Genomic DNA, 26,420 nt, shown 5'->3' on the forward strand with positions numbered 1-26,420 from the left:
CAATGTGATGATAGTTTGAAGGAATGAGGTGGATGTGGTGAAGCACCTGACCTTGAAGTCAGACATCTAGTATCACTGTGAGAAAAGTCAGTTTTTTTGTATTCCACACACTCTGTAGAAGCGCTTCATGAACAAGCTGCATTTGAAGTGGGCTTTGAAGTCAGCTTCATCTATTATGAATAAGGTGACATTTTTTCTGACGACAGCTCCCAATGTGTCTCTTAAGAGACAGCCAGTGAAACAGGCACATGGAGATAGATGAACGCCATTATCTTAGAGCTGGAGTCCGACAGGGAGGTGGAGGGTGGGAAAAAAAGGTACAAAGGATGTATGGAATCAGACAGCAAGTCAAAATTGTTTATTATAGAACAGGATTCATAGTCGAGGCACTACCTCACATTTAGTATAGGCACTGAACTACTGCACTGGATTCACAGCCACTACTCGGTCTGAAAACCAAAGCCTGCCAGTCACATTTATTTTGGCTACAGCTACATGTACAGCACGTCAAATCAAGACACCCAAATAATGCTAAATGTTAAAGATATAGCAGCAAAATGATCATTTAGATTGAACAAAGATACACCCATAGTGCATGCAGAACAGGCGTGTGGTGCAAACTGTTATCGGTTGGTGTAATTCAAAATGTAAATACTGGTAAACTATATATAAAAGAAGGTCTGAAAACTGCAGCCAGTATAGAAATGCCTTAAACCTGCATTTTTCTCAATGGCCAGCAGGAGGCAGCAGCTTTCGTCGCCAGTTTCAAGTCATCCTAAATTCATAATTAAGTGTTTTCTGTAAATTTGAGTCAGAAAAGAAGATAAACAGGGCTCAGTGGTTTGGCTTGACTTGTGATTAACAAGTCATTGACCAATGAATGTGTAACAACATTTGTGATACAAGAGCCAAAACCATATCTGCTCATATCACTGAATGGCTCCAACTTTTTAATTATTCTTTTTAGCCTTCATCATCAAAGCATGAATTAGGAATGAAGGAATGGAAGAATAAAAGTCAAAGTAACTCTGGTTGTATTATTGTTCCTCTCAGAAAGATAGGAAAGCTTATTGTATGTAATCTGTCATTATTGAGTTATTAGCCAAAGTCATGCAGCTGTTAATAGGATGGATGGATTGTGCTCTAACCCATTGTTAATCCTTGTTATCATTTTTAAAACCCACTGATTTTATCTGGTGGTGTAAGAATGTGTCTGGCAGGCTTTGGTGAGGGGAGGCAGCCTTTCCCTGTGTACATCCACGATCCTATCACCCCTAAGCTAATTTAGCCTCGTACTTCTCTCAGCTCTTTAATACAATCTCATTCACTTTCTTTTTTTATCCCAACCATTACTTTAAAACACATTGCAATGTCACATTGACCTATTACAGTGACAACAACAACCACAACAATGAATACCACCAAGATTACTTCATCATTATAACCAGAATTATAACAAGAAAAGTAATGCCGGCGTATGCCCTCTATCTTTCTGTGTGAGTGGTGAATGAAAAGGAAACACTCCTCCTCCTGTAAACAGGCAGTAGCCTAATCTTGTTTGATGTTAGAGGGATTATCAAGTAGAAGAAATAATTTCTTAATAACTTTGTACATGTGTGGTGCAGAATAAGCACCTGGCATTAGCTTTATCACAATACAACATGCTGCCTCTTGTGTGACACTTAACCCTCAAGTGACTAGCTATGGTTGTTTCTAACCCTGGAGAACCCATGGGGTCAAATTTGACCCCATGGTTTCCCTAGAAAACCAATGGGGTCGGCTCTGACCCCATGGGTTCTCCAGGGCTAATGTATCTAAAAGGCTAACCCAGTCAGAGGTATGAGTCCAGTCAGAGTGAGCAAATCAATAAAATGTATGTTTGATATGAGTATCAATACCACTTTGTGTACAGTGACAGTAAAGCTAGAGAGCTGAGCTTAGCATAAAGAGTAGAAACAATGAGTGTCTGTCTTTAGTTTAACATTCTGAGACTCTTTTGTTTGACTCGTACCAGAACAGAAAGGTTCAAATACAGTTAGGGGTGACCTTAAACTATTACTTGGCAAAGGGCAGAAATATTATGGATAGAAATTATTTACAGTAAATGAATTACTATTTGTTAAAAAGTCAAATTAAATAAGCTTTCCTTTGCAGCCACCAATAATCGGAAAGGCCCAAGCTAGTCATTATCCCTGACTTCCAGTCTTTATGTTGAGCTAAGTTAGCCAACTCGAGCTCTAGCTTCTCATTTAAATATTAACTAATTAATGAACAGTTCTCTGAACTGTTAAACTATTAGCAACAGCCAATTTTGAATAAAATGTTATTTAATTCATTATAATTTATAATTATAAAAACAGTTACAGATTGTCCCCACTAGGTAATGAAAATGAAGTGATCTGTTTTCTAGTAAATGTTGGTTGAAATTGAGCAAGACACCAGGGCATGATTTCAAGTTTGACGTTAGGAATTGATGTAAAATTTAATTTCTGGCAGTTAGGTCACTTGGCTTGACTCAAATCTGCGGGGTAAGTTAAACCTTTTCTAAAATGTGCTAAATGTCTAAATGTGTTTTCATTTTATATATATATCTATATATATATATAGATATATATATGTATAGATAGATAGATAGATAGATAGATAGATATATCAGAGACAGGGAGCTGCTACAACAGGCTGCCACTAGGACGGCACTAAGCGAGACCTTATTTTTTATAAACAATTCTCAAAAAAATTAAGGGAACACTCTTAACACAACAATTTTAACAATTTAAATTTTTGGGAGCTCTCAAGGGGTTGATTTTGGTTTCCTCAGACCATTATTGATAAATTATAACCATGTCTACACCATGTTTGTTATCAGCGCCAAGTATATCTGTAAAGAGTATTAATTTTATGAATATGTCATTCTCAGACACACACGCGCACACACACACACACACACACACATAATTATAATTATTGACAAAATATTTACAAAATAATTACTCAAATATGAGACAAAGCATTTTTCATCATCTCATCATCATCTGATGTGAGATCCCAGTGTTCCCTTAATTTATATATTAATGGCAACCATTTAAATGACTTGCTGGTTTCCAATTTATTATTTTGACTGTTAACTTCAAAGCGTTATTCATGCACTTTCATTATGAGAAAAAGAATTTCATGTGTAAAATAGGGTGTGGCGGGGCATGGTTCATGGCGTGGCTGCGGGGGAGGCAGACACACCTGAGCTCGATAAGCTCATCAAGCCTCCCCTATTAAACGTGCCGGGACCCGACGAGTTTTCTTGTTGTTGTTGTGTAAGTGCGGCTGGCAGCTGAAAAGCTGCAGCCAAGGATGTAAGAAACAAGCAACCGTATAAAGAAGTGTGTTTAAGGGTGAATATGTGGTGCCATAGGCTAAACACTTAAAATACTTATCAGCAGTCCTAAATGATTGCGCTGAATGTTACGGCTGGATTTGGATCAAACAACATCAATATGTTATAACTCGGTCAGTGAACCTGAATTAATAAAACAGTACTGTATATTATGATGTAAAACTTCTCAATTATATTTGTATTTTTACAGTTGTGACATTGAATTTAATTGTTGCTGAATTGGACTCATATCTGACTCTAGCTAGTGTTAGTGTCACTTGAGGGTGAAGCCATGTAAGTGCATAGTTTTTATGTATGGTGTGATTCTATGACTACATGTTTACACTGTCATTGTAAGTGTAAAGCAGTATAGCATAAACAAGGTTCTATTTAACTGTTGCACATTCCCACTTATGCCTGGGAGAGTGTAGAAAGCTCCCGTCCCCACGTCTCGTCTTCTGTCTTATCACATTCAGTACATTCGGTAACTTTCAGTAGGCCTCCCAAATCACATTTGCAAATACAGAGCACATGGCAATACTGAGACCACAAAGCAGTTTACCAGGTTTTGTCAATCACTGTAGGGAAACAGCACAGTACAGAGAAAGAGAGAGAGATCAGAACAGGAGAGTGGATTCTGGGTTTGTGTTTCCCAAAATGTCTGTACAAACTAGTTTCTACTTTGATGCCGAGCAGTGAAAATGACAGACGCACTGAAAGGCCAGTGGTCTCCGAGATGGTGACAGTAGAAGCATCTTGTTTCAGTCACAGAATGTTTTCTACATTTCGCTGAAACCCACTCAAGAAATTGAAGTGAGAAACTGAATAGTACTCATAACCTTTGTAGGCTTTTATATTCCAACAAACACAGTATCCTTGTCAGAAATATACAAAGTGTGCTTCTACACATCTCATCTGACCCACATGGTAAAAAATAAAGAGATATTTTTTTAGTCTGTGTATGTCTATTAAAATATATTTTCAGCCCAAGCAAAGCTTTGCAAGAACACCAAACCAGTGACAAACACTTTGGGGAACCCAGCTCAGATCTGGACAACACTACAACACATCTGTCACCTCACGACCTCAATCCACAAGACAAACAACTGGAGGCCAAAATAATGAACAAATAGGAACAATTAACAACAAAAAAATACTCATATTTAATCTTGATCACTTAATCAAAGACATGTTTGTTCTTTCTTTCTTTCTTTCTTTCTTTCTTTCTTTTATTTTTGCTTTTTTGGGGTTTTATTTTGGGGTTTTTTGTTCAGCTCCAAAGACACAAAGAATAAAAAGAACTCATGGCTATGCTATGCTAATGTAAAAGCGAACACATTTATGCTACCGGCGGGTGTTGACACTGTTCCCTGTTGCCCGGGCAACCGGGAATCCATGCTCAAGCTGCCCGCACAACAAAAAAGAAAAGAGAAAAAAGGAGAAGCTTTTCATTGTTGAAAAAACGACACAGTTCTGATTGGATTCAAACTGAAACACTGTAACTTAAGCATTTCCCACCCCTCGTCTTTGCACTGTGCTAAAAATGCACCCCTGTGGTTTTGTCCCAACCTGAGTCTGTTGGCCTTATTTTTGTGAAGCAAGGCACAAGGCTGCCTATACCAAAACATGGCCCTGAATGTGTCGTGGAGAAGACGGTACATACTGTATCTGCAGTTTTAAGAGGTAAGGACACACAAGGCAACTTTTTCTTTTTAATTTGTTGGGGGAGGGGCCCTGGGAGTCTCATTTGTTGCTTGAAAATGTTTTGCATTAGTTCCCTGTCAGCAGCGCTCTGTACTGTAGGATGATTATTGTCATATGGTCGGGCACTTGGTTGCAAAATTGCGTCACGCCTCAGGTTCTGAAGATTTTTGAGCCATTTCGTGTAGAAACTCTTACCAGTTAAAACCATATTAATGCTGCTGTCATGAGAAGCAGGATCACAATACATTTTGGCTTTCAACCTGTATTGCTAGAACACATTTACATAGACATTTACATATGCTTGTGCATCACTTGCTCATGGTCTTCTAAAACAGAACAGCACGTAATTAGCTGCTGCCTGTACTGAAGCATCCTGCTCTTTTGTTCTGTTTCTCAACCTGCTGTCAGATGCTGCAGAGGAATTTTACTGCAGTGAGTACACAGCCTAGCACATACATCACATCAAGAGCCAGAGAGACAGACTTTCACACCGAAGGACAAATTCTAGACTTATGAGACGTCTTCTCAGTATATCCATCATACCATGATAAGGTCAGAGAGGTGGGAGATTTTTTTTATTATTATTATTAAAATGCCAGTAGAGACCGCAGGCCAAAAGAGAGAGCTAGCTCTAGAAAAGTCCCAGAATATCTCAGGAGACTGCAGTGTGGCAGGTAAACTGGATCCAATAGCTGCAGTGACAGAAAGCTTGCATTGTACAACCTCCAGAAAGCAATAATAGATGGTGAATGTGTCATGGTGTAAAAAAAAAAAGCTCACATGCACCCACACAGGCATAATAACAAGCATTCCCACAAGCAGACACACATGAACATGACTGTAGGACACCAAGCTAACTAAAAACCCTTAGCCCCTTTAATCTCTGCCTGAAACTTGTTTTTATGAAACAAGTCAGGCTGTTTTAGCTTTGGATGTGTGGAGACCAAATCAGACACAAAAGGAGGGTGAAATTTGCTATTATTGAAAAAAAAAAAAACATCAAATGCATGCTAATGTTGCTCAGTTGCCACTGGAAAAAAAATGTACGTTTAAAAAATGAAAAAAGAACTACTGTAAGATATATATTTGTCATTAGCAACTAAATAGCTATGAAATGTGAGGTTTCACCTGTAGTGGCAAACCCATCCTGGGTTCTGATTGTCCTTACTTTAAAATTTTCAGGTTCACATCTGCCTGTGGTGGAACAGAAGCCCCTCCTGTGGTCTTCTTCCTGAGGCTTTTTCCCTATCTGAATTAGGGGTTTAAGGACACATGGTGACACATGCTGTACAGACTGTGAAGAGATATGATTTGTTAAACAGATGTTTGTTAAATTACGGTATGTAAGTACAATAAATTAGCTTTAGTTTTTTAAATAGGGGGTTCTTTCAGCAGATTGTCTTTCTGCTGTTTTCCACCTTCTTACCACCTGCAGCAAACAGCTGTTTCCACATAAAAAGCACTGATAGCTCCTCAAGAGCTCGTGCAGGTTGCCAGAAAAACACCTCCAAATGTTGCTGTGTGTCAGCCGCCCCCAAGCTAAAGTACGAACCAAATTAACTCTGCTTATGTCCATTAACCATCATAGGGCCAGTCTCACTGTCAGTTCCTCTCAGTGGCATACTGTAGTATTACAATACGTACACATATGTTCCCTGAGCCTTGTTAAGATTATAGTGTAAACTGTCAAGACAGCTAATTGTTACTTCTCCTACTGCAGCCATGAGCATGGGTGTGTAGTGAAAAAAGACAAAGAAGAAGTGTAAAAAGAAACTAACAGCTGGAGATATTTAAAAAACAACAACAAACAAGTGAGACGGCCAATTAGACAAATTATGACCTCTATTTAAGCCAACCATATGCTATGTGGGCAGATTACATGCATGTAAATATACACGTTTTACCAATTCTATAAATTCTTCTATTCTACAAAGTCATTGTTCCAAAGACATCCACGATATGGCCAGGCATCCATACGGACAGAGTCCTGAAACAACTGAGCTGTTGAGAAAGAATGTCCAAACGTCCAAACAAATGTATCCAGACGGACCATGCATGCATTCACGCTTGCTTGGCTCTGTGTACAAGCAGGTGTGTGTGTGTGGTGTGTTTTCTGTGTGTGTGCACACATGCATATATGAGCTTCTGACTTGTACCTAACGTACTCAATTAGGTGCACACAGTGCAGCGCCTAAAATAACTGACTGTCAGCTGGCATCTCATCTGAGCCCCTGTGGCTGCAGTGCTCTCTCACAGCAATACATGTCTGAGTCTGTTAGCACGGTGCACCAGGGTGTGGGCCAGAAAACATATGAAGCTGTGGAAAGACAATGAAGGAGACGTATGTGTGTGTGTTTGCATGTGTCTTAGTATGAATAAAAGCTTATTGTGGGGGCTCTACTCCTGTGTCTCCCCAAGTTTTTCTGCGGATTAAGTCAATATTTCACTTATTTCAAATGGTCTGGATGTAAGTGATCAATATCATCTTTAAATGTTAAACCATGTCATTATAGTCAGTGGGTTATATAAAGTATTTTTGTGTATTAGTGTCTCTACTAATGTTAGCTAGTGCCATTATTTCTAGTGTCTTCCCTACTGTTCCTGCCTACTATGGCTATAATAGAAAAGTTTATAATTTAGACCCGAGGTTAAAAATTCTCAGTACCAAACCTGCTAGGCCTTAAAAGAGTGCTGTGTTACAGTAAATGAATACAGTAAAAGCTGCTGACTGGATCTGTGTTTGCATATTCAGAAATGCCACCATTATGGGAGAACATGGTTCAGCAGAATACATAAAGACCAGCAGAGACTACATGCTGCACAGTGACTTCCTTTGCTTTCTTGCCCAAACTCTCTCCTGTCCGCAGGTCAGCGCATCTGTCACAAAACATTGTGTACTGCAGCTTTCTCCATTAACTCTTTAACGCAAAGCCTCACCTTTGCCCAAACAATCTAAAATCTGTCTTTTTCAGTGTGACTTGATGAGGTTACTGCATTGGTGGTGGCTCGGAAACGTTTGTAGCAGATGTTGAAATCACGGCACTTACAGTAGATTCCAGTGAGAGCAAGAATAATTGGAAACTACCAGTCCTAGGGGATAGTGGTCAGCCATTAATGTGCTTTCTTTTATAACAGAAAGCATATAAGAGACGGGTGTTACCATTTTGAAATTATCTATTTGTGAACTATGTGTTAAGCCTAATCTTAGCCATTTTGGTAAAAGCTAAAATAATGGAGGGTGTTTTTGTTTTTCTTGTGTGTTTTGTTTTTTGAGTGGAGTTGGAAAGTATCAGCTAACGAACCTCTGCTAACTTGGTTAGCTTGGTTAGCCTGCTGCATTAGTAAATAATTTGTAATTCAAAGTGACGTTAAATACAGTGATAATTTTGGTTTGTGAAAATACAATTTTAAAACCAAATACTTAATGAAAAAACAGAGTTACCTTTAGTACACCCTAATGCTGAACAAGAGGATGTCAATCAGAGAGCCTCTCCCTTAATCATGAAGCCTTAATCTAACTCAGACTGGTGAGTTTAAAATTGGCCAACAATAAAGCTGTCATTAAGCTATGTGTTCAAAATATCTTTTTTTTGTACAAGGCTGTAACTATGTTTATTTCTGCTGTCTGGCATTTTAACATAGGACTCTATGTTAAAAGGTCTAAAACACCTTTGGCCATCAGAGGAGCTGCAGCTTCAGGCACTTTTAGGCTTCTTTTTAATTTGTCTTCTTTTTTGCGCAAAATATCTAGCTTGCTAGCTTGCTAGCAGACCTATGCCAGAATACACTAAAGGAAAGCCTTCAGTGGAAGGCAGACCAAGATCAGCATATAAGCACACATATCATCCTTGCTGGCTATAAAGCCAGATTGCAAGTTAGCTAACAGATTGTAGGCTAGCTAACATTAGCCACTGGTAAAAACACATTTACACATTATATTTGTACAGCTTTCTAACTATTTTGCCCAACACTGATAACTAAATACACTAATTATATGTTATGTAATTGATATAATGCGAGAAGTAGCATATTTTATGTTTTTTAAGCAAAAAAACCCCCAAAAGATTGTTTGGATCCTACTGAAATTGCAGACTAAGAGCAGAAAAAAGACGGTACTGCAGAAACTTTCTGTGAACTTTTTCAGTTTTGTTTCCTCTGCAAGCGACAAACTTTTCAGTCTCCTTTCCTTTTAGCCACACAGACATGAATATTTTATATTCACAAGACAGATTTTTTTTTTTTTTTTTTGCCAGAAACACCTTTAAATAGACAACTCTGACATCTATGTTCATGTGGCGAAGAAAAAACTATGATGATGTTAGCTCTGTCACGCCCAAACATCAGATTTCAAATCACTTTTCTTTCCATAGAAAACCATGAAACTGTCCAACAATACTCATGTCAACCCTAATTCTTAAATACTGTATGGTTTTAGCTAAATACATAAATGTCCTCACATTTTTATACCTAGAGAGTGATAAAACTGCTAGAATCACGATTGTGATATGTGTATCTGCAATCTGACTGATATGAAGTTAAAATAAAAATTAGGGTTATCTGGATGCTTCTGTGCAGCACATTTGAAAAGCCCTACATTTATTCTGCCATCAACTACATCTGCGTGGTACAATGTAAAGTAGCTCTGGAAGTGATTGCTGTGATGCACAGGTGGACAGATGTGAAGCATATTGAGGTGATAATAAGCTCAATCACAGCCAGTTTTTCAACTGAAATGAAGGAAACACAGTGTCTGACTCAACATCCATCAGTGGTTGACTGATTGTAGAAAGTAGATGGGCTTGCAGCTGCATGAGTTGCTCGTGGTGTGTGACACCAGGTCAAGGTTGCTTTACACGCATATACACAGAACAAAACAAACCAAACCAAAAAAGTGAGAAGCCAAAACAGTCATTCGTATTCTCAGAACCTCAACTGTCTAAAACTCAATATAATGTTGTTTCTAAGGGCATAGAAAAGTGTCTGAGCTTGCTGTTGCAGCAGTAGGGGAGAGCAACAAAGAGATTCAGATATGGCCCTATGTTCCTTTATTATCCAGAAAAGTACCCTGCTTTTATTCAGAAAAATGCTCAACAGTTCAAAGGCGTGTTATTTCTTCAGACACGGTGTCTGTTTTTTGTTTTGTTTTTTTTGCTCATTTTCTTCTTCCTTTGATTTCCCCAGAGTAAAAAAAAAGAATTGTCAGTTTTCTGTCCTTGCCAGTCACAGCAGTCCACTTGTATGTCCTTAATCTTGTATTCATCTAGAGATGTCACAACCTGTCTCCGCAGCTCCTGTCAGAAAATGTTTGTCGAATGTGAAAAAGAGTTTCCCACAGCCCGGTGCACTAGATGAATCCATCAGCCGGACATAAAGGTAGAAGAGTACAAGCAGGATCTGTGGATCCATTTCATGTGTTTGTGTCTCTGTTCACGCACATGAAGAAAAATATCAGTGCCAGTTTGCACATATTCTTGCTCGTGTGTTCGTGTGTGTCTTTGTGTCACACTGCTTCCTGCATGCACAGGGCCTCCACAGCATTACTGGGTCCCTGTGAAACTCCACCAATTACAAACAGCATGTTGGTCGCCTGCAGAAGAGCAGAGGAGCAGCGCGCGGTGGGCATGGGCGCCACGTACTCCCAGCGCCGCTTCACCGGGTTATAGCTCTCCACCGAGCCCAGCGGCGAGGGTTCATTGCCTGCAAAATGAAAAACGGACATATTAGAATGATGACAGTGATGCTTCATGTGGGGAAGTAGGACCATTCAGAGGTTGTATATTAACATCCACTGCCTGAACAGTCCAGACAATATTTCTTCAAATAAAAGACATATATAGAACATAAGGAGGTATTTAAACCGGGACACTTAATGTCAAAAGCTGACATGTTCATTTCGATGCAAATGCCGGTTTTAGGAGCTCCAGGGTTTGACTCTGAGAGGGGTGCAACAAAACTATATATATATAAAAAAAACAAAGCCAGAGGGTTTATTTAAGAATGAAACTTTTATGTCAGCTAAGACATGCTAGGTCTCAGCCTGGATGCTGATTCCTCTTTCTGAGGCGCACTGTGATCTACTGCTTTTTCTCTTTCCCCCACTCTCCTCCTCTTTCACCTCATGTACAATGGCCGCTGTCATTATACATCAGGATGCACTGTTTTTTCCGTTTCTATGGTGACCAGCATCACAGCAAGTTCGGAAATAATATGTTCTGGTGAGTTTATGTTGTGTATGTGTGTGTGTATGAATCTAAGAAGAACTATCATCTTCATTTTGTTAAAAGAACAAAGTGATAATGCCGAGTCGGTCTTTTCAAAGCCCGTAGCCTCGCTCAGGCCGTGGTTCCTTTATCATCTGTAGAAGACACACTCATCACAGCTCACACACACACACACACACACACACACCTACACACACACACACACACACACACACACACACACACACACACACGCACACACACACACACACAGACAACCCCGTTCAGCTATCTTAGTGAGGACCCTCATTGACATAATGGATTCCCTAGCCCCTTACCCTAACCCTAACCATTAAAAATGAATGCCTAACCCTAACCCTTACCCTAAACCTAACCATAACCTAATTGTAACCCTGACACTAAAACCCCATTTTGAGCCTCAAAAATGCCTTTAAATGCCTTCAAAAATGTGAGGACCGGGTTGTGTGTCCTCACAAGTGACTGCTGGTTCTCACAAGTATAGTAGAATGCAGATTTCGGTCCTCACAAAGATAGCTAGACAGGAACACACACACACACACAGCACAGAAACATATTCTTTGGAGCTCAAAGGCTTCCTGTCATTTGTTTGATTCTCATTTGTTTGATTCTCAACCCGCAGACGTCATGTCAGCGCTCCTCCTCCTCCCTTTGACCTTCACTCCTCATCATGACTGCCATTCTTCTTCCCTGTTATCTCCTTTAACACCTTTTCCATTTTACATTACTAGTTCCTTTTTTAAATTCTTCCCGACCTCATTTTTCTTATTCTCATGCCTCATTTCTAATTCTTATCAAACGCTTAGAAACAGTCTTTCTTCAACTTTACGGTTCTTAACCCTGCTTGCGAGTCCTCCTCCACCTGCTCTGTTCACTCTACTCTATTCTTTCTCCCATCGAGTCCATTAAACCTCCTGTTCTCAGCTCTCCTGTTCTCATTTTGGCTTTTCTTTTTTCCACTGCGAAGCCTCTCGTCTCAGATTCTCTTCCTTTCTTCTGTACCTGTCACCCCTCCAACCGTCAGCCTCAGTGCATTGTTCGCCTCTCCTGTTTTCTTGTTCTTTGTCACTTCTGAAAATTGCTCTTCTTTTTTTTCCTGCTCTCCCTTCTCTTTTGTTTAGCTTTATGTAAACACAACACTTAAGCTGCTGCGTGTACAGTAATGGAGTTTGAAATAAAATGATTCATCCCATTGTAGTGACATAAAAAATGACCTTCAGAGTACATTTTTTAATATAATTTTTTACAGTCATGACGTTTCACTATTATTTACCATATGCCTTTGAAGTATTCTCATTTTATTACCTTTGGGGTTAGTTCCACTCAGCTGGAGCTATGCAATCAAAGATCTATTGAGTTTTCACTGATGGCGAAAACTCTGAGTATAACTGAAGAATGGTTACTGAAAACGAGAAGAGGAGAAACCCCAAGGACAAGACAGCTGGGTTTTTCTTTATTTTTCATAACAATATAAATCAAATTAACGAACACAGAGAGCAACAAGAGAAGTCGTGATTGTGGCTCAGTACTGAAAAATACATCCATCCTACGCTTATTATGCTAAGACTTGAAAAAAATCCCACGTTGAAGGGAGAGACCAAACCATGAGAGAGAGCCCGACAGACTGAATCTCATTACAACAGAAGTGAACTGTGGTTTTGCACTGAGCTCTGACAAACTACATTATAAATCATACCTGGTTATAATGATCCCATTACCCTTCAAAAAGGTCTGCAGTACAAAAAACAGTGAACGGTTGAATAAAATTGCTTTGTGAATTCAAATTTTTGTGTACATACGGGTCACGTCTGTTGAACATGACACCTGAAACAAACATAAACAGAGAAGATTTGCAGGGACATGATGAAATTAACTCTGTCTTCTTGTACGTGTTTTCATTACGTGAAAAAAGGATACATACAGACATAAATACGCTATGATTGTTATAGTAAGATATGTGATGTGGCCACCATGACACCACATTAGCAAAGTAATGCCGTGAAGCATTACTGAAAGTTTGCACCATCCCCATCTTCGAATTTTAAAAGCAAATGTGCCACCGTGATTAAATTGGTGTTCTAACCCACTGGGGCCTGGACTCTACAGGGCTTCTGTAACGACCTTGTGGTGTTTCCAGCTAATTCAAGTTCTTTTGGAGCTTTTTTACCCCACTCAGCTGACCATAATGAACTGCACCTTGACATTTATTTGACGTGCAGAACATCAGCTACAGTGACCAAGTTTTTAGTCAACAAGATCATAACATGCTCCATGTTATCATGACCATGGGTGATCTGTATGCGGTTAATCACAGTTTGGGTGTGCTTTGCAGTGAATAGACCATGCTATGTGAGTGTAATTGCTAATTTAAGTGTGGTTCAACAAAAACCTCTGAAAAAACAAGCCTAATGTTGCAAGGGTTAATGCTCCAGTCTCTTGTCTAATTTCTGGCTCAAGTAAAAAAAAAACAATAACTTTTTTAATGGCTGCAAAACTGAAGGCTTTAAATAATGGGTGAAGTACTGGCAAATATATCCAAGTTTGCAAACAGTCTATAGTTAGCTGCCTTTACTTGTTTAGAAATGCCGTGCCATAATATGTTCTGACCCTTTATAATCAACCATCACAACATGTACGTCTTCTCTTTCAACTGACCAATTGAAAAGCATGCCTGTGTGCATATTTCTTTGCATAGCTGGTACTCTTTTAGAATCACTTTCACTGCTCAAGCATGGAGCTACACCAGCTGCAGCACTGTTTCCATCTGATTTTCAGGGTTAGCCTTCCTAAGGTCTTTACTGTTCACCTGTTTCTGACCGCCTGTTGTTCCTGCTTTCACTCGGGTCTTCAGGTCAAACAGAAGCCACAGCAAACCTGCTGAGGAGCTTGTATTACTGTCTTATCTGTGCTGTAAACAGTGCCATTACATGCACTCTTTTCAGCACTTACCATATTTTAGCAGCTAATGCATAGCTTACATCCTTGACCTTCTTGCCTCCTGTTCTTTATCACTACAATTTACATTGTCAGTGGGCAAAATGCTGCAATCATAACTTACCAGAGTACAGGAAGAATGCCACATGCCCTCCTGCCAGCTCTCTGGTTAACAGTAAAATGGTGGACAGTTTTACTGCTTGCAGACTTCCACAGTGTGACTTGGCAGGGTTCAGAACAGGTCAGAATTTACTCTCACAGCTAGCTGCTGGGGGATACAATTATAATATAATATACAATTAGATGCTGACATCTAATGCAGGAAGAGTAAGGACTTCATCAGCTCATTTTTCTGCTGTCAAAACAGAAGAGAAGCTCTGATTAGTGTTGATTTGTTACTGACATAGCTGGGTACTAATTAAACATGCCAATTTGTAAGAAAAACATCTTTCAGAAGAAGTACTCTGTTTAACAAATGTCCAGAAAAAAAGACCACTGAACAAATCTATTCATTAGAAGGGGGTGTTTTTCTTTTTGTCATACGCACTATCAGTGTGGTATTAAAAGGTTAATTTGAAGTTTTGCCCATAGAAAAACTGCCCATGTGAGCCTTTTTCTGAACTACCTCCCACAGCAGTTCAGGAAGGGCCCAGTAACCTGGCTCCAGATCTTCTGACTTCTGAATAACTGCAAACCTCTGGCACCAGAAATGCTTTGGTGCAAAAAATCTCTGGAGGCTAATCTGACACCAAACACAGCCTTAAAGTCTGAGCTGACACAGTACTCATTTTTAGGTATATATTCAAACATGGATAGTTAAAAGCTACTTTTAGCATCAGGACATGAAGAAATTACTGATAACCCCCTTTTTAAAAATTCTAAATCAGCATATAATTATCTATTCTGTGCTTCATTAACCTATCATGATGGGGTTCAAGGAAACTTGCATCTGTGTTATAAACTAGCACAGGTGTGACAAATAGTACAGTGTCACTTTGCATTAACACAGAGTGGCAGATTTATTCCAAGGGTACTCAGCTTGTTGAAATACAGACATTTACCTGCTGACTGACAGTTTAAACCACATTAAGTTTATATGTCACTGTGTTATTTGTGATTTTAGTTTGAGTTTCCTTTAATATGATTTACTTTAAGAGGCTTAAAATGACAGATGAGGTCAGCAGTTTTCTGCATCTATGACTCTCACAGATGCAGAACATCTCATCTGAATACATAAAGATCAGGAAGTATGTGTATGCAAAGTCTGTGTGTGAGAGCCCATTCCTAGTGGCTGTTTTTGAGGTTCATGTGCATGCAAACACAAATAATCTGATTATGAAATGATATCCATGAGCCCATAATTGCATCTCAAGTCAGTCCCCTTGTGACAAGTCGTATCTAATTATAATTTAGGTGCAGATATCTAGTTGTCAGGCGTTGTCATGAATTAAACAAAAGTACAAGGCGGTGCAAAAATACAAAATGCTGGGTGCGTGGGTGGAGGTGGTGAAGACAGTAACATTAGTGTTACTATAATGGATACAAATACAGAGAAATGCACATAAAGAGAGAACATCGTGTTCCATTTCAGACTGAAAAGTACAGAAAAACATCAAAGACAAACAAACGTTATTTAAAACTGTCCTAACTGGTTGTAACATAATTTGGCCTCCTCCAGCACGCCTTTAATAAGACGGGTACTGTAAAACTAAGAAAAGACAATCAGTGAAAAAATACATCCAACCTCATCACTGATCATCATTAAACTGTACACAAATTCTAATCACTCACTGTTTATCATCTGACCTGTTTATTATTAATAGTTGTAGTATTACAAAAATCTAGTTAAGTTCTTCCAGCTTTGTGAGTTCATTTCTGTAAAGACAAATCGAGCTTGATTCATATAAGAAGTATTAATAAGATCCATGTACGTATTCCTTCCAAGAAAAACCTGAGAAAAACTCACCCACAAAAACCAAACAAGTATTCTTAAAATTACTTTAACTGTAACATCCTTTCTAAGGGAGGACTATAGGTAGGTGGAAAATACTGGAAACTAGTACTGGCCATTTCAGAGGTGGTGTGACGTTGAGTGAAAACCTGTCCTGTGTCTATTATCATGGTTCACTTTGATCTTGACTACAGATATTAAATATCTGTAGCTTAGGTAGCAAAACCTCATACATGAAGACACAGATATGCTGATGTATTCCAGATGCCAAGCTATATCCAAAAACTCTATAAGTATATCACATATGTCTGCTGATGAATACACAGTGGCAGACTAACACTAGAATTTCACTCACCAGAATTAAACTGTGGTCTGTATCACACAACATTGCATTTTATTTGTCAGATAATTGCATAAAAAATCATCTAAGAGGCACCAACAATACAAACATGGTGGAGAGGCCCAGCTCAGTGATTTTAATCAGAGGACGTGAGCGTAATCAGTTTTCTAATTTGTGTTGAATATGTTGAAATTCCAGCAGGCGTGGAAGCAAATGAGGAGTAACCATAAAAGCAGAATAAGACATTTTCTGCATCGCTTACTAAAGTGATGCTAAAATGACACTAAAGTTTGCTCTTTACTATACTGTGACATTACCGATATACAGCTCAACATAATGTCTTTGCAATTATATAGTGCTTTTCAAGTCTTATTGAGCAGCATTTTAGATTATAGATCACATTTTAGCAAAAAATTCATACAGTGTTTAAATCCTACACACTTCAAACAATTTATCTATCCATCATCAATTAATCTAACATGCATTTCTTAGGACTGTGGGTGAAAAGCCTGAGGCAAAGGACAAAACTTACACAAGCACAGAGAGAATATCTCCAAACAGAAAGGCAAACCACAGTGGTGCAACCATATACTTTCTATATGGCTTATTTGTATGGATATAGGTGTATATGGTCATTAAAATTGTTTGTGAAAATGTGGTGCTTACACTAAATTTTAAAACAAAGCTCCTAACAAAGCCTTCTCTGTGCCAGCTTATGTGTTCAGCATGAGTGAATCTAGTGAGGGTAAAAAAAGAGCCACTTTCTTAACTTTGAATAATTTGACTTTATGCTCAACATACCTCACTAACGTACTGGTCTTTGTAGTAACTCCTCTGGGTAGTACACAGTTTGCTGTACACCAGATGATTAATAATGCTAACTGGGAATATGTATGTTTTCCATTGAGGTCATGTATCATAGTAGGAACATTAAAGATCTTCACTTCTACAAAATTGCCAAGCGGACTGTTTGTTTGAAGTTTAGAACTTTATAATATGGATAATGGATGCCAATAAGAGCAGACTTAAGCTTGGAGTTGCTCGCTTTTGTGTGTTTTCGAAGCTGAATTCTACATGATGGTATTGCCAATCCATCCAACCATTTTTCTACTGATTATCCGGGTTCTGATCACAGTTAGCAGCAGTCTAAGCGGAGACACAGAGACCTTCCTGGCCACGCTTACATTCGAACATCTTCGAAATCTCTGCTTTCTTAACCCTTCGTCAATTTAGCTGCATTCAAGAATGCCTTCATGGATGTGTTTGCCTTTTTTTATTTCCCTAGTCAACAGGCAGAGGGAGGGAAATGTGCCATGAACCAGAAATGACTCACAAGCCCAAAATATCATCATGGATTAGATGGCGAGCCAAGCTCACAGCTGACATTACCACAGAAGAAAATACAACACGTCTACCTCTTTCCCCTCGCTCACATACATTTCATTCTTTCATCCAGCTCAATCCTCTTTTCCCTTTCTTTCTCCATTGGCTGTTGAATTTCGTAACTGTCTCTCTCAGCAGGACAAGATTGGCGTTTTCCTCTCTTTCTCACATGGTCTGACACACACACACACAAACACACACACACACACACACACACACACACACACACACACACACACACACACACACACACACACACACAGCTGTCAGGCCACATCATTGACTGTCACTCTGGATTTGGGGCAAAAAAAACCAAACTGCATATGTTTTTCAGGCCTAGAGAGTGTGTTAGAGTGTCCAGTTAAAAAAAAAAAAAATCTAATTCTTTACATTACTGGTGCTGTAACTTAGAGTGACAAATCTATTTGTGACAGTGGTAATGCAACTGTTAGCATGCAGAGGAGGAAGCTGAGAAGGATTGTGTTATTCTCCCCAAGCTTTTCATTTCTCCTCACACTGCAGATGTGTCAGATGTTTTCTCTCGGACATTAATGATGAGGATAAACATGATGGAAATTTAACCTAATAGACTTAAGCTGGAGCTAAGCTGTGTTGATTTCATAGTAATGAAAAGAATAAGTCTTCTCTTCCTGTAACTTCCTGCTCTGTGTTGCTGCTGAGGCTGTCTTACAAGAACAAACAGCTTTTGAATGCATCAACAGATTTCATTCTATAACTCTGGGCTTTACATCGGTTTGCGTGTGTTGATACAGCTTTGTGGATATATAACCGAGGCTGTTCTTGTGGATGCATGCAAGTGCAAAAGAAAAGAGGGTCAATATCTGTTTAACAAGCGTGTCACTGTGAAAAATGCTGACCTGTGATTAATTTGTAGCATTGCTCAATTTCACTTCACACTGTATTTACTTTAACAAATGCAGCTCAGTCAGGGAGAAAATGGAAAGTTAATGGAAAATTAATTTGCTTGTTTGCGAGCCTGTGTGTGGCCCTGATGAGAAATGAGAGTTGTGGTGTTTGTGGTCTGCTCTGACAAGTTCAGTGTAAATGTTGAGGCATTTTATCATCTGATGATCTCTTTAATAAACAAATAACAACAATTAGTCAAGCCAAGGCCTTGCTCTACATGGTGCAATTTAAGGGTTCCAGATACTGAGATAATTATGTGCTTATACCTGGATCACAGGTTTTTGTCTTTCTATTTGTTCATTTAGAAGGAAAGTTGCAAAACAATGCACAGTGTTTTTTGCTGAACAATCACATTCTTCAAACAATTCTATGTTGATGCCAGAAGTTTCTTAACAATGCCCCATCTACAGCATAGATGACAATCGGTTTGAATGGGTAAACTATGTAAATCATATGCTAGGGCTTTCACATTCACAAGAATCCTGCTGAACATCCACAGGAGGTTTGTGTTAGATAATCCACAGCTTGTCTAACACAGGGTTCCCCACAGCTGCAAGCCACTTTGCAGCCCACCTTCACCCCAACTTTTTCTTTAATGGTTTATCCAGCTTAATCAGTGTCAATCAATGTCTGGTGTTATTAAAACGACCTCTTCTACGTTCTATGCTGGTATCTGTGCTTTTGCTGCTCTGTGAGCCTCCGGCTTTGCATATATGTACAAAGAAGCATGTGAAGCTCCTTAAGTAACTGTACTGTGAAATGTCATGGAACAGCTGGATGAATATGACAATCTTCTTTTGACTATAGTGGTCCGCTTTGTTGTGAGAATGTTGTTTGTTTACTCCAGTCGAGTTTTACAAACACTAAAGATTCTCAAGTGACACACTAAGGCCTGATTTACACCTCTGTGGGGAGTCTTTGTAGAGTCTGACCTCATCTAACCAAGTGACCGACAAGCCTTTTAGTTCATCATGGTGCATGGTCCAGGTGTTTTATATGAGGAGCCACCTGGGCTTTTCCCCCCCTCCTAGCTCCCCACTCTTTGCTGTTGTCAGGGGGAAATTGAACGTCAGGAAAAAAAAATTCCAATTCTCTCACATACATTAATATTCCTTATATTGGTATTGATAATTGTTATTCAAGAAATGCAGTGAAAAAGTAGGTGTAAATGTACAGGAGGAATCAACAGTGGTGAACAAGCCAATCACAACACACGCCATGTAGATGCAGTTGTTTCATAGGTTAGGGCGCTCAGAGGGGTTTGGAGTCATGATGTAGCTACGGTGTAGATTTCCCGCTGATCCCAAGTAAGACACTTTATGTTCTTCACCTTTAATATTGTTTACTTTAATACCACCCCACTATGAGGTTTACTATATTAGTATGTGATGGATCTGTTCACAGAAAGTGAATGCTTTTGATTTATACATTGTTGTAGCAAAGTAAATACATTCATATATAATAATTAATACATCACAATAAATGTATAAAGAAAGAAAGCAAGAACTGTAATAGAGATTTCTGTTTACTAATATTCAGTGTCAAACATTTGACTTAAAAACCTTAACCTTATGCAGAGCGGGAAATTTCTGTGAATATGTTAGAAAAAATGACCCACTGTCATGGCCCTGGGACTTTGACCCAGGTTTTTGAGCTAGTTTAGACTTGTTGTTCATTTTTGTGGACTATTAAAATTCTGCTCTTCAGCTAATACTTTTGTTAAATTTCTAGATCTTAGTTCTTGTTTAATTTAGTTTCCTTTCATATCCAGTCTCTTAGTCTTTCCTCTGTGTGTCCTCCTCAGCATCCTCAGTCAGTCATGTATGTTTACGTTTGTCAAAGTTTGGTGTCTTTTTCGCTCTCGCTCTGACTCTTGGTCCTGTCATCTGTGTGGTTCTTATGTTCTAGTTTGGCTATCGCTTGCTTTCATGTCTGTTCCCCCCCAGGCTGTTTTGTCTTCCCGGTCTGTCGTGTGTTTCTATTTCTGTTATCCCCTGTCCTAGTGTCAAGCTCCCGTGTCTTTGCCTGAGTCTCAGTGTGCTTCTCACATTTTTTGGTTTACCTACAATATACCAAGAAATAAAAAGGCTGAATAATTTAGTCTTTCTAAATTATTAGCCTACAAGTACCAAACAATTTAATGCCAGCTTTAAAAAGTTTGGCCAGCTTTACTCAAAACCATCGAAGGATGGCTGTGCCCCCATTGTGCTCAATGTTCCGATGTTCTGATGTTGTTTACCTCAAAGTACAGCATCACTCAGATGTTGTACTTGAGGTACACACACAAAGGTATTTGTGCTTTGATGAGTCACCTGCTTTCACCACAACTTTCTTGGAGCCAATAGTGCATAAGATCCACTTCCAGAGACCTGTATCCCCACCGGTGGTAGTCATCAATATTAACTGGGCTGCCTGCCTGCCTGTTCTGTTGGCTTCCTTCATCTGGATGTCTGTGATGCATGCATTGCACTACAATAGATCATTTTGGTGCTATGTCTGTATGGTATTAAATAATTTTAAAAAAAGGAAAAAAATATTTTTATCCCTACCAGAAAAAAACATAACATGAGCAACGGCTCAATGGCAACAGCATCAAGGACACAGGATATATACAATACGTTCACACACCACTGAAAGGCATTCAGTGATCTTTGTCTTTTTATTTCTTGCATTTGTGATTTTTACGTAATTGTGTTATATAAATTAAATAAAGTTTCTTTGCCCATTGTTCTACTTCTCCTTCTTGAAATGAGGCACAGTGCTGTACTTGATTGACAGAAGGCAAAAAAAAAGGATTAAATAGAAGAGAGCTGCTGACCTAGACCACCAGCTATGATGACTCTTCCACCCAGGCATCCTGCCACAAAGTCAGCCCTCTTCTCCCTCATCCTGGACATCCGAGTGGGTTTTATCCAAATACCTGCCAGAGGTGAGACACAAGAAACTGTCAGTTATCTTTCAGCACAGTCATCCACAACAGAAAACAGTCTTCACTGCCATAATATTTTAAAGAAAAACACAGTATATCGAGTATGTGGGGTCACAAACAAAGATGCTCTCGGTGTGTTGGGTAACAGTCAAGTTCTTCAGAATTTAAATGACTACATTAATAAATGTAACTGCAGTGCTTTCAATTACCTCATTAAACTCAGATTGAACAGTGGTCATACAAATGCAGATAAAAAAAATAGAAAACAAAAATTACTTTATCACAACCCCCGTTTTCAAAAAGTGCACAAAAGTACTCGTCATAATAAATAATAATAAAGTTATCTTTAGCATATACCATTTAAACAGTGCATTAATATGCAGCTGACACAACAAACTGTAAGAAAGAAGAAAGCTATTTAGTTTATTTCCTACCAGGAGCCCTAGTTCCTACCTTATACAGACACTAAGTAGACAAGTAAATACACTTCCTATAATATTTTCCACTAACTCTTCCTTTAAGTCAAGTCAAATGTATTTTGCATGAGGGTTCAGTTTCTTTGTAATTGTAACAGTTGTAAAGTTCAGACTGTGCTTTGCTCGTTTCTGCTGTTTGGGGGCAAAAAGAGAGAAAAAAACAAAATGAATGAAAAATAATAGAAAAGAAGGAACAAGAAACATTATAGAAAGTTTCTGTTAGTACAACCCCTGCCTCAGGAGCTCCCTCCCACCATGCCCACCATTTTCCTTTTTAGGTCTAAAACTCAGAACCCGGCAGCACATTATAGCTCTATATATGGAGTATCACATGTAGTGACACACTCCTTTCCCATTCTCCATGTCCTCTTTGCCAAGGGTTCTGTGAGAGGGATGAGCTGTAAATTCAATAAAATACAGCAAAATACACAAAAGAACAACAATTAAAGTTGTTCTATATTTTAATACATTGAAATGAATACAGACTATTAATTCAATTCAAATCAATTGTATTTACCTATACACAGCAAGTTGTCTTATTGTGTTTTATGTAAGGTAAGATAAGTATTACTGCATGAAAACTAGAACTTTCTCATCTTCGAGATGCACGGTGGTTTCTGCAGCTGTTTGATGTGATGGGTATCCAATAAACTCACAACAAAGACTTCAACAAACCAACGTAACAACGTAACTCTTTAACAGCATTTTGTCAAAAATCAGATCAAAGTCTCTACGTGTGAGTTGGGCTGACCTGTTTATAGACCTTTTCAATGAAAGCGGTTTAGTTGAGTTCTTTAGCATTGGTGTGGAAAGAGTGGAGAAATGTCTAATGCCTGTTTAGACATTTAGACTTGTTTTTTTGAAAAAAAAAAAAAAAAGTGGCAGGTTTAACTTATTAGTCCATAAAGCAATGGTTAAGAGAATTACTTTTAAAGTGAGCCAGTGAACAAAAGACCACATTTTTACTTTATCTTTTTTTTTTTCTTTTTAGCTAATGAGCTAATCAATGGCATTAGCGGGTAATATACTGCGATGGTAAATGGTAGATGGATACTATCTGGTAGATAGTATCCATCACCAAATTGTGCACCCCCTGGTGAAGAGCTTAACAGCAGTTAAATGGGAATCAAGGTGCTGTTCTCCTCAGCACCTTTATGTACTACCATGATGCTTATCACGGCTAGCATAGCGATGCTGGCAGTACTGCGATGAGAAGAATGATAGTAGAAGGATAGTGATCATGATAGATCAACAGGTGGGCAGTTGAATTCTTGTGTGGGCCTTAAATAAGCTTTGTTGCATATTGTCTCACAGATGGCTGCCACTAAATGGTCACCAGAGAGCAGTTATCTCACCTAACAGAAAGCTCGTAAGAGCACTTGTACTTACGGGCGCACAGCGCTAAGAAAAATAAAATTTTCCCAACAGTGAGACAGTCCAAGGCTGGAGAGAGAGCTTATATATAAATAGATGGAATTGTCTCTGACAAACTGTTTTTCTCTAAACTTATTTCTGTTTACAGCTATTTTTGACTTGGTTTTTGAATTTTCAATGCACGACTACCCAGGAGAAATAACAGAAAACATCTCTTTAGTTGGAAATTTCATTTACTCCTTTTTTTAGGGAGCATGGGCAACAGAGACAAAAAACACTATCAAGAAATAACAGAACTGTTGCATTTTAAAACATGTTCTTCATGCTTAGGAATTAAAATGAATGAGTAAATTTGATTTACTGTAAACAGTGAAAGGCCTAAGGTGAGGCAACAGGAGGAGAAGCATACTGTAATTTTGAGATAACAGAAATGTGCTGCAGAGCTGTTGTAGTGCTTCCTGACAGGAAAGCAATAGCAGAGTTGCAGTGCAGCTAAATGGTAATCTCTGAATCAAGGGAGGGGGAGGCAGAGCCACCAGCAGACCATTAATAGATATGCTGGCTGCACCAGATCAGATATTCAGCCATAGAAAAACGAAAAGGCCAGATAACGTGCAAATATTGTCCTGACATATGGGAGGAGAGGAGCGAACAGCCAAGCATTCAAATAAGCATGGAAGCTCCTAACTTTTGCTGCACTCTTCTTATCCAAGTTCTGTTTGTAGATATTTGACAGAAACAGCTAGGACCATGCTTTTGTGTCTTTCTCAGCTATCTAAGATTCATTTTAGCTTCTTTGCATTTCTGATGCACTGATAAATAATTGTGTGTTTTGACCATCTTTGAGGAAAAACAGACGAGATGGGATCCAGAGATCCATGTAGCACCATGCAGTAACTAAAAACTGTCCTCAGTCTGGATTTCATGTTCCACAATCAAGAAAGGGTCCTTCAGTGCATTTTTTAAAGAACACAAAAGTGTGAATATGGGGTTGTGCAAAATAAATTCTCTGAGCTCTTCTGTAATGTATGAAGGAGAAGAGGGAGAATGTTACAATAACTGGAAAAGTGTTGGGTGTAACACATTCCAAAGTAACATGTTACTGTAATCGTATTACATTTTACAGTAATGCAGTAATGTAAAAATGTTACTGAACTAAACATTAGAGTTAGGGCAGGGGTCGGCAACCTGCGGCTCCGGAGCCGCATGTGGCTCTTTAGTCCTTATAGTGCGGCTCCGCGTGGTTTGGGAAAATAAATTAGTAATAAACAAGTATTTAGCTGAAGTGTATTTTATTTATGTTAGTTCTTTTTTTAACTTGTAGTTCTAAATTGGAAGATTATTGTGATATTGAAATATAAAAATAAAATTATATTTTATTATTTTTTCATCGCTCAAAATAAGCGTCACACTCACGGAAGCCGGTATACCCGCCAAAACGCCGTGCATTTATCGAGACTTTCAACCCCAGGTAGGCCAATTATGGATCTTCGGATCCACATTAGGTCAGCAGCTCCAACGTGAACTATGTTAAAAACAAACACCGCTCACGCCTCACAGATGACACCTTACAGTCCTGCTGTTCAGGGGGTTCAGAGGTTCAGGAGCAGAAGTGCCATTGTAAACATACCACAGCAGACCCGACGATGTTTCCATGAACATGCTTTTCAGCATCTCTTTATTGACCACTTTTCACACATGGTTGCTGTACGCATACAGCCGGCTGTAGCTTTTCAGCTCACAGCCCGACACACACCAACACAACAGCACAGATAGCACAGACGTTAAGGCGGCGAGGCGTGATTGCGGGTGCCGCTCAGGTGCGTCCTCCTCCCCTGCAGCGGCGCAGCAGACCACGCCCCGCCACACACATTAACCAGGTAAAGTACATATTTAGGCAGAATTTTGCAAATATCTATTTTTCTTTTTTTAGCAGCATAGTGCTTTTTTTCCAATTATTTTTTAAAAGTCAGGTCAAGGCTCCAAAAGCCCAAAGGCGATATAAGGGTGGCGGCTCACAACAGTTTTTGTTTGCTACATGGATCATTTTAGTTCAGCTGGGTGTCTTTCCTTTTGTTATATTTCTTTAAGAGTTCAAAATGTGTTCATTACATAAATAAAATGTAATTTTCTCTGTATCACTTCATGGATTTCATAAGCAACACACCTCAGTTGTTCACACAAAGCATAAAGGTAAAAAACAATAACAGTGTTATCTTCATTTTAAATGTCAAAAAGTATTTGCGGCTCCCAGTGTTTTCTTTTGCGTGGAAACCAGGTCCAAATGGCTCTTTGGGTGTTAAAGGTTGCTGACCCCTGAGTTAGGGTAATGTTGTACTAAAATGCTTTTTCCTTTCTGCGCAATTCGGCCACAGTCAGCTGGTTTTAGTTCATGTGCAGGAGGAAAAAAGTGAAGCGGCCTAATGATACGGCTTTTCATGAGTGGAGATATAGGCATTACTTTTATTTTTATTGCACAAAAAAGACAGGCGCACGATGGTAAAGTGCAACCTGTGTTCAGGACAGAAACTACATGATGCTGCAAACACAATTTGGGCTCTTTGCAGGCATCTGCACACTAAGCAAGCCAAGAACCCAGAGTGATTTTAAAATGCCGACCCCGGACCAGCAGCCAGAAACTGATCTTTAACAGGTAACAAACTGATGAGCAGTCAGGCTGTGCATGTTTCTAAAGCAGAAACACTGTGGTGATCATTTAAAGTTTCTTTAAGCTGGTTTTCATTTTGCTTGTTTTGTGTTTTATATGTAAAAACTCAAAGAAAGATCATATTTGTT

The 26,420-nt window shown here is 39.0% G+C and overlaps 1 protein-coding gene across 2 annotated transcripts in view; it reads right to left on the reverse strand.

The window, feature by feature from the left end:
• Positions 1-343: 343 nt before the first annotated feature.
• Positions 344-26,420, reverse strand: part of LOC134618033 (kelch domain-containing protein 8B-like) — a 244,842-nt gene continuing 218,765 nt past the window's right edge. For both annotated transcript variants that reach the window (XM_063463208.1, XM_063463209.1), the window contains 2 exons: positions 21,664-21,765; positions 344-10,768 (listed from right to left, as the gene is read on the reverse strand). In XM_063463208.1, coding sequence (XP_063319278.1) covers positions 10,572-10,768; positions 21,664-21,765 — 299 coding nt within the window. In that variant the 3' untranslated portion in view covers positions 344-10,571. The remainder of the gene's footprint in view (positions 10,769-21,663; positions 21,766-26,420) is intronic.

Source organism: Pelmatolapia mariae, linkage group LG20 (assembly GCF_036321145.2).
Source record: "Pelmatolapia mariae isolate MD_Pm_ZW linkage group LG20, Pm_UMD_F_2, whole genome shotgun sequence".
NCBI lineage: Eukaryota > Metazoa > Chordata > Actinopteri > Cichliformes > Cichlidae > Pelmatolapia > Pelmatolapia mariae.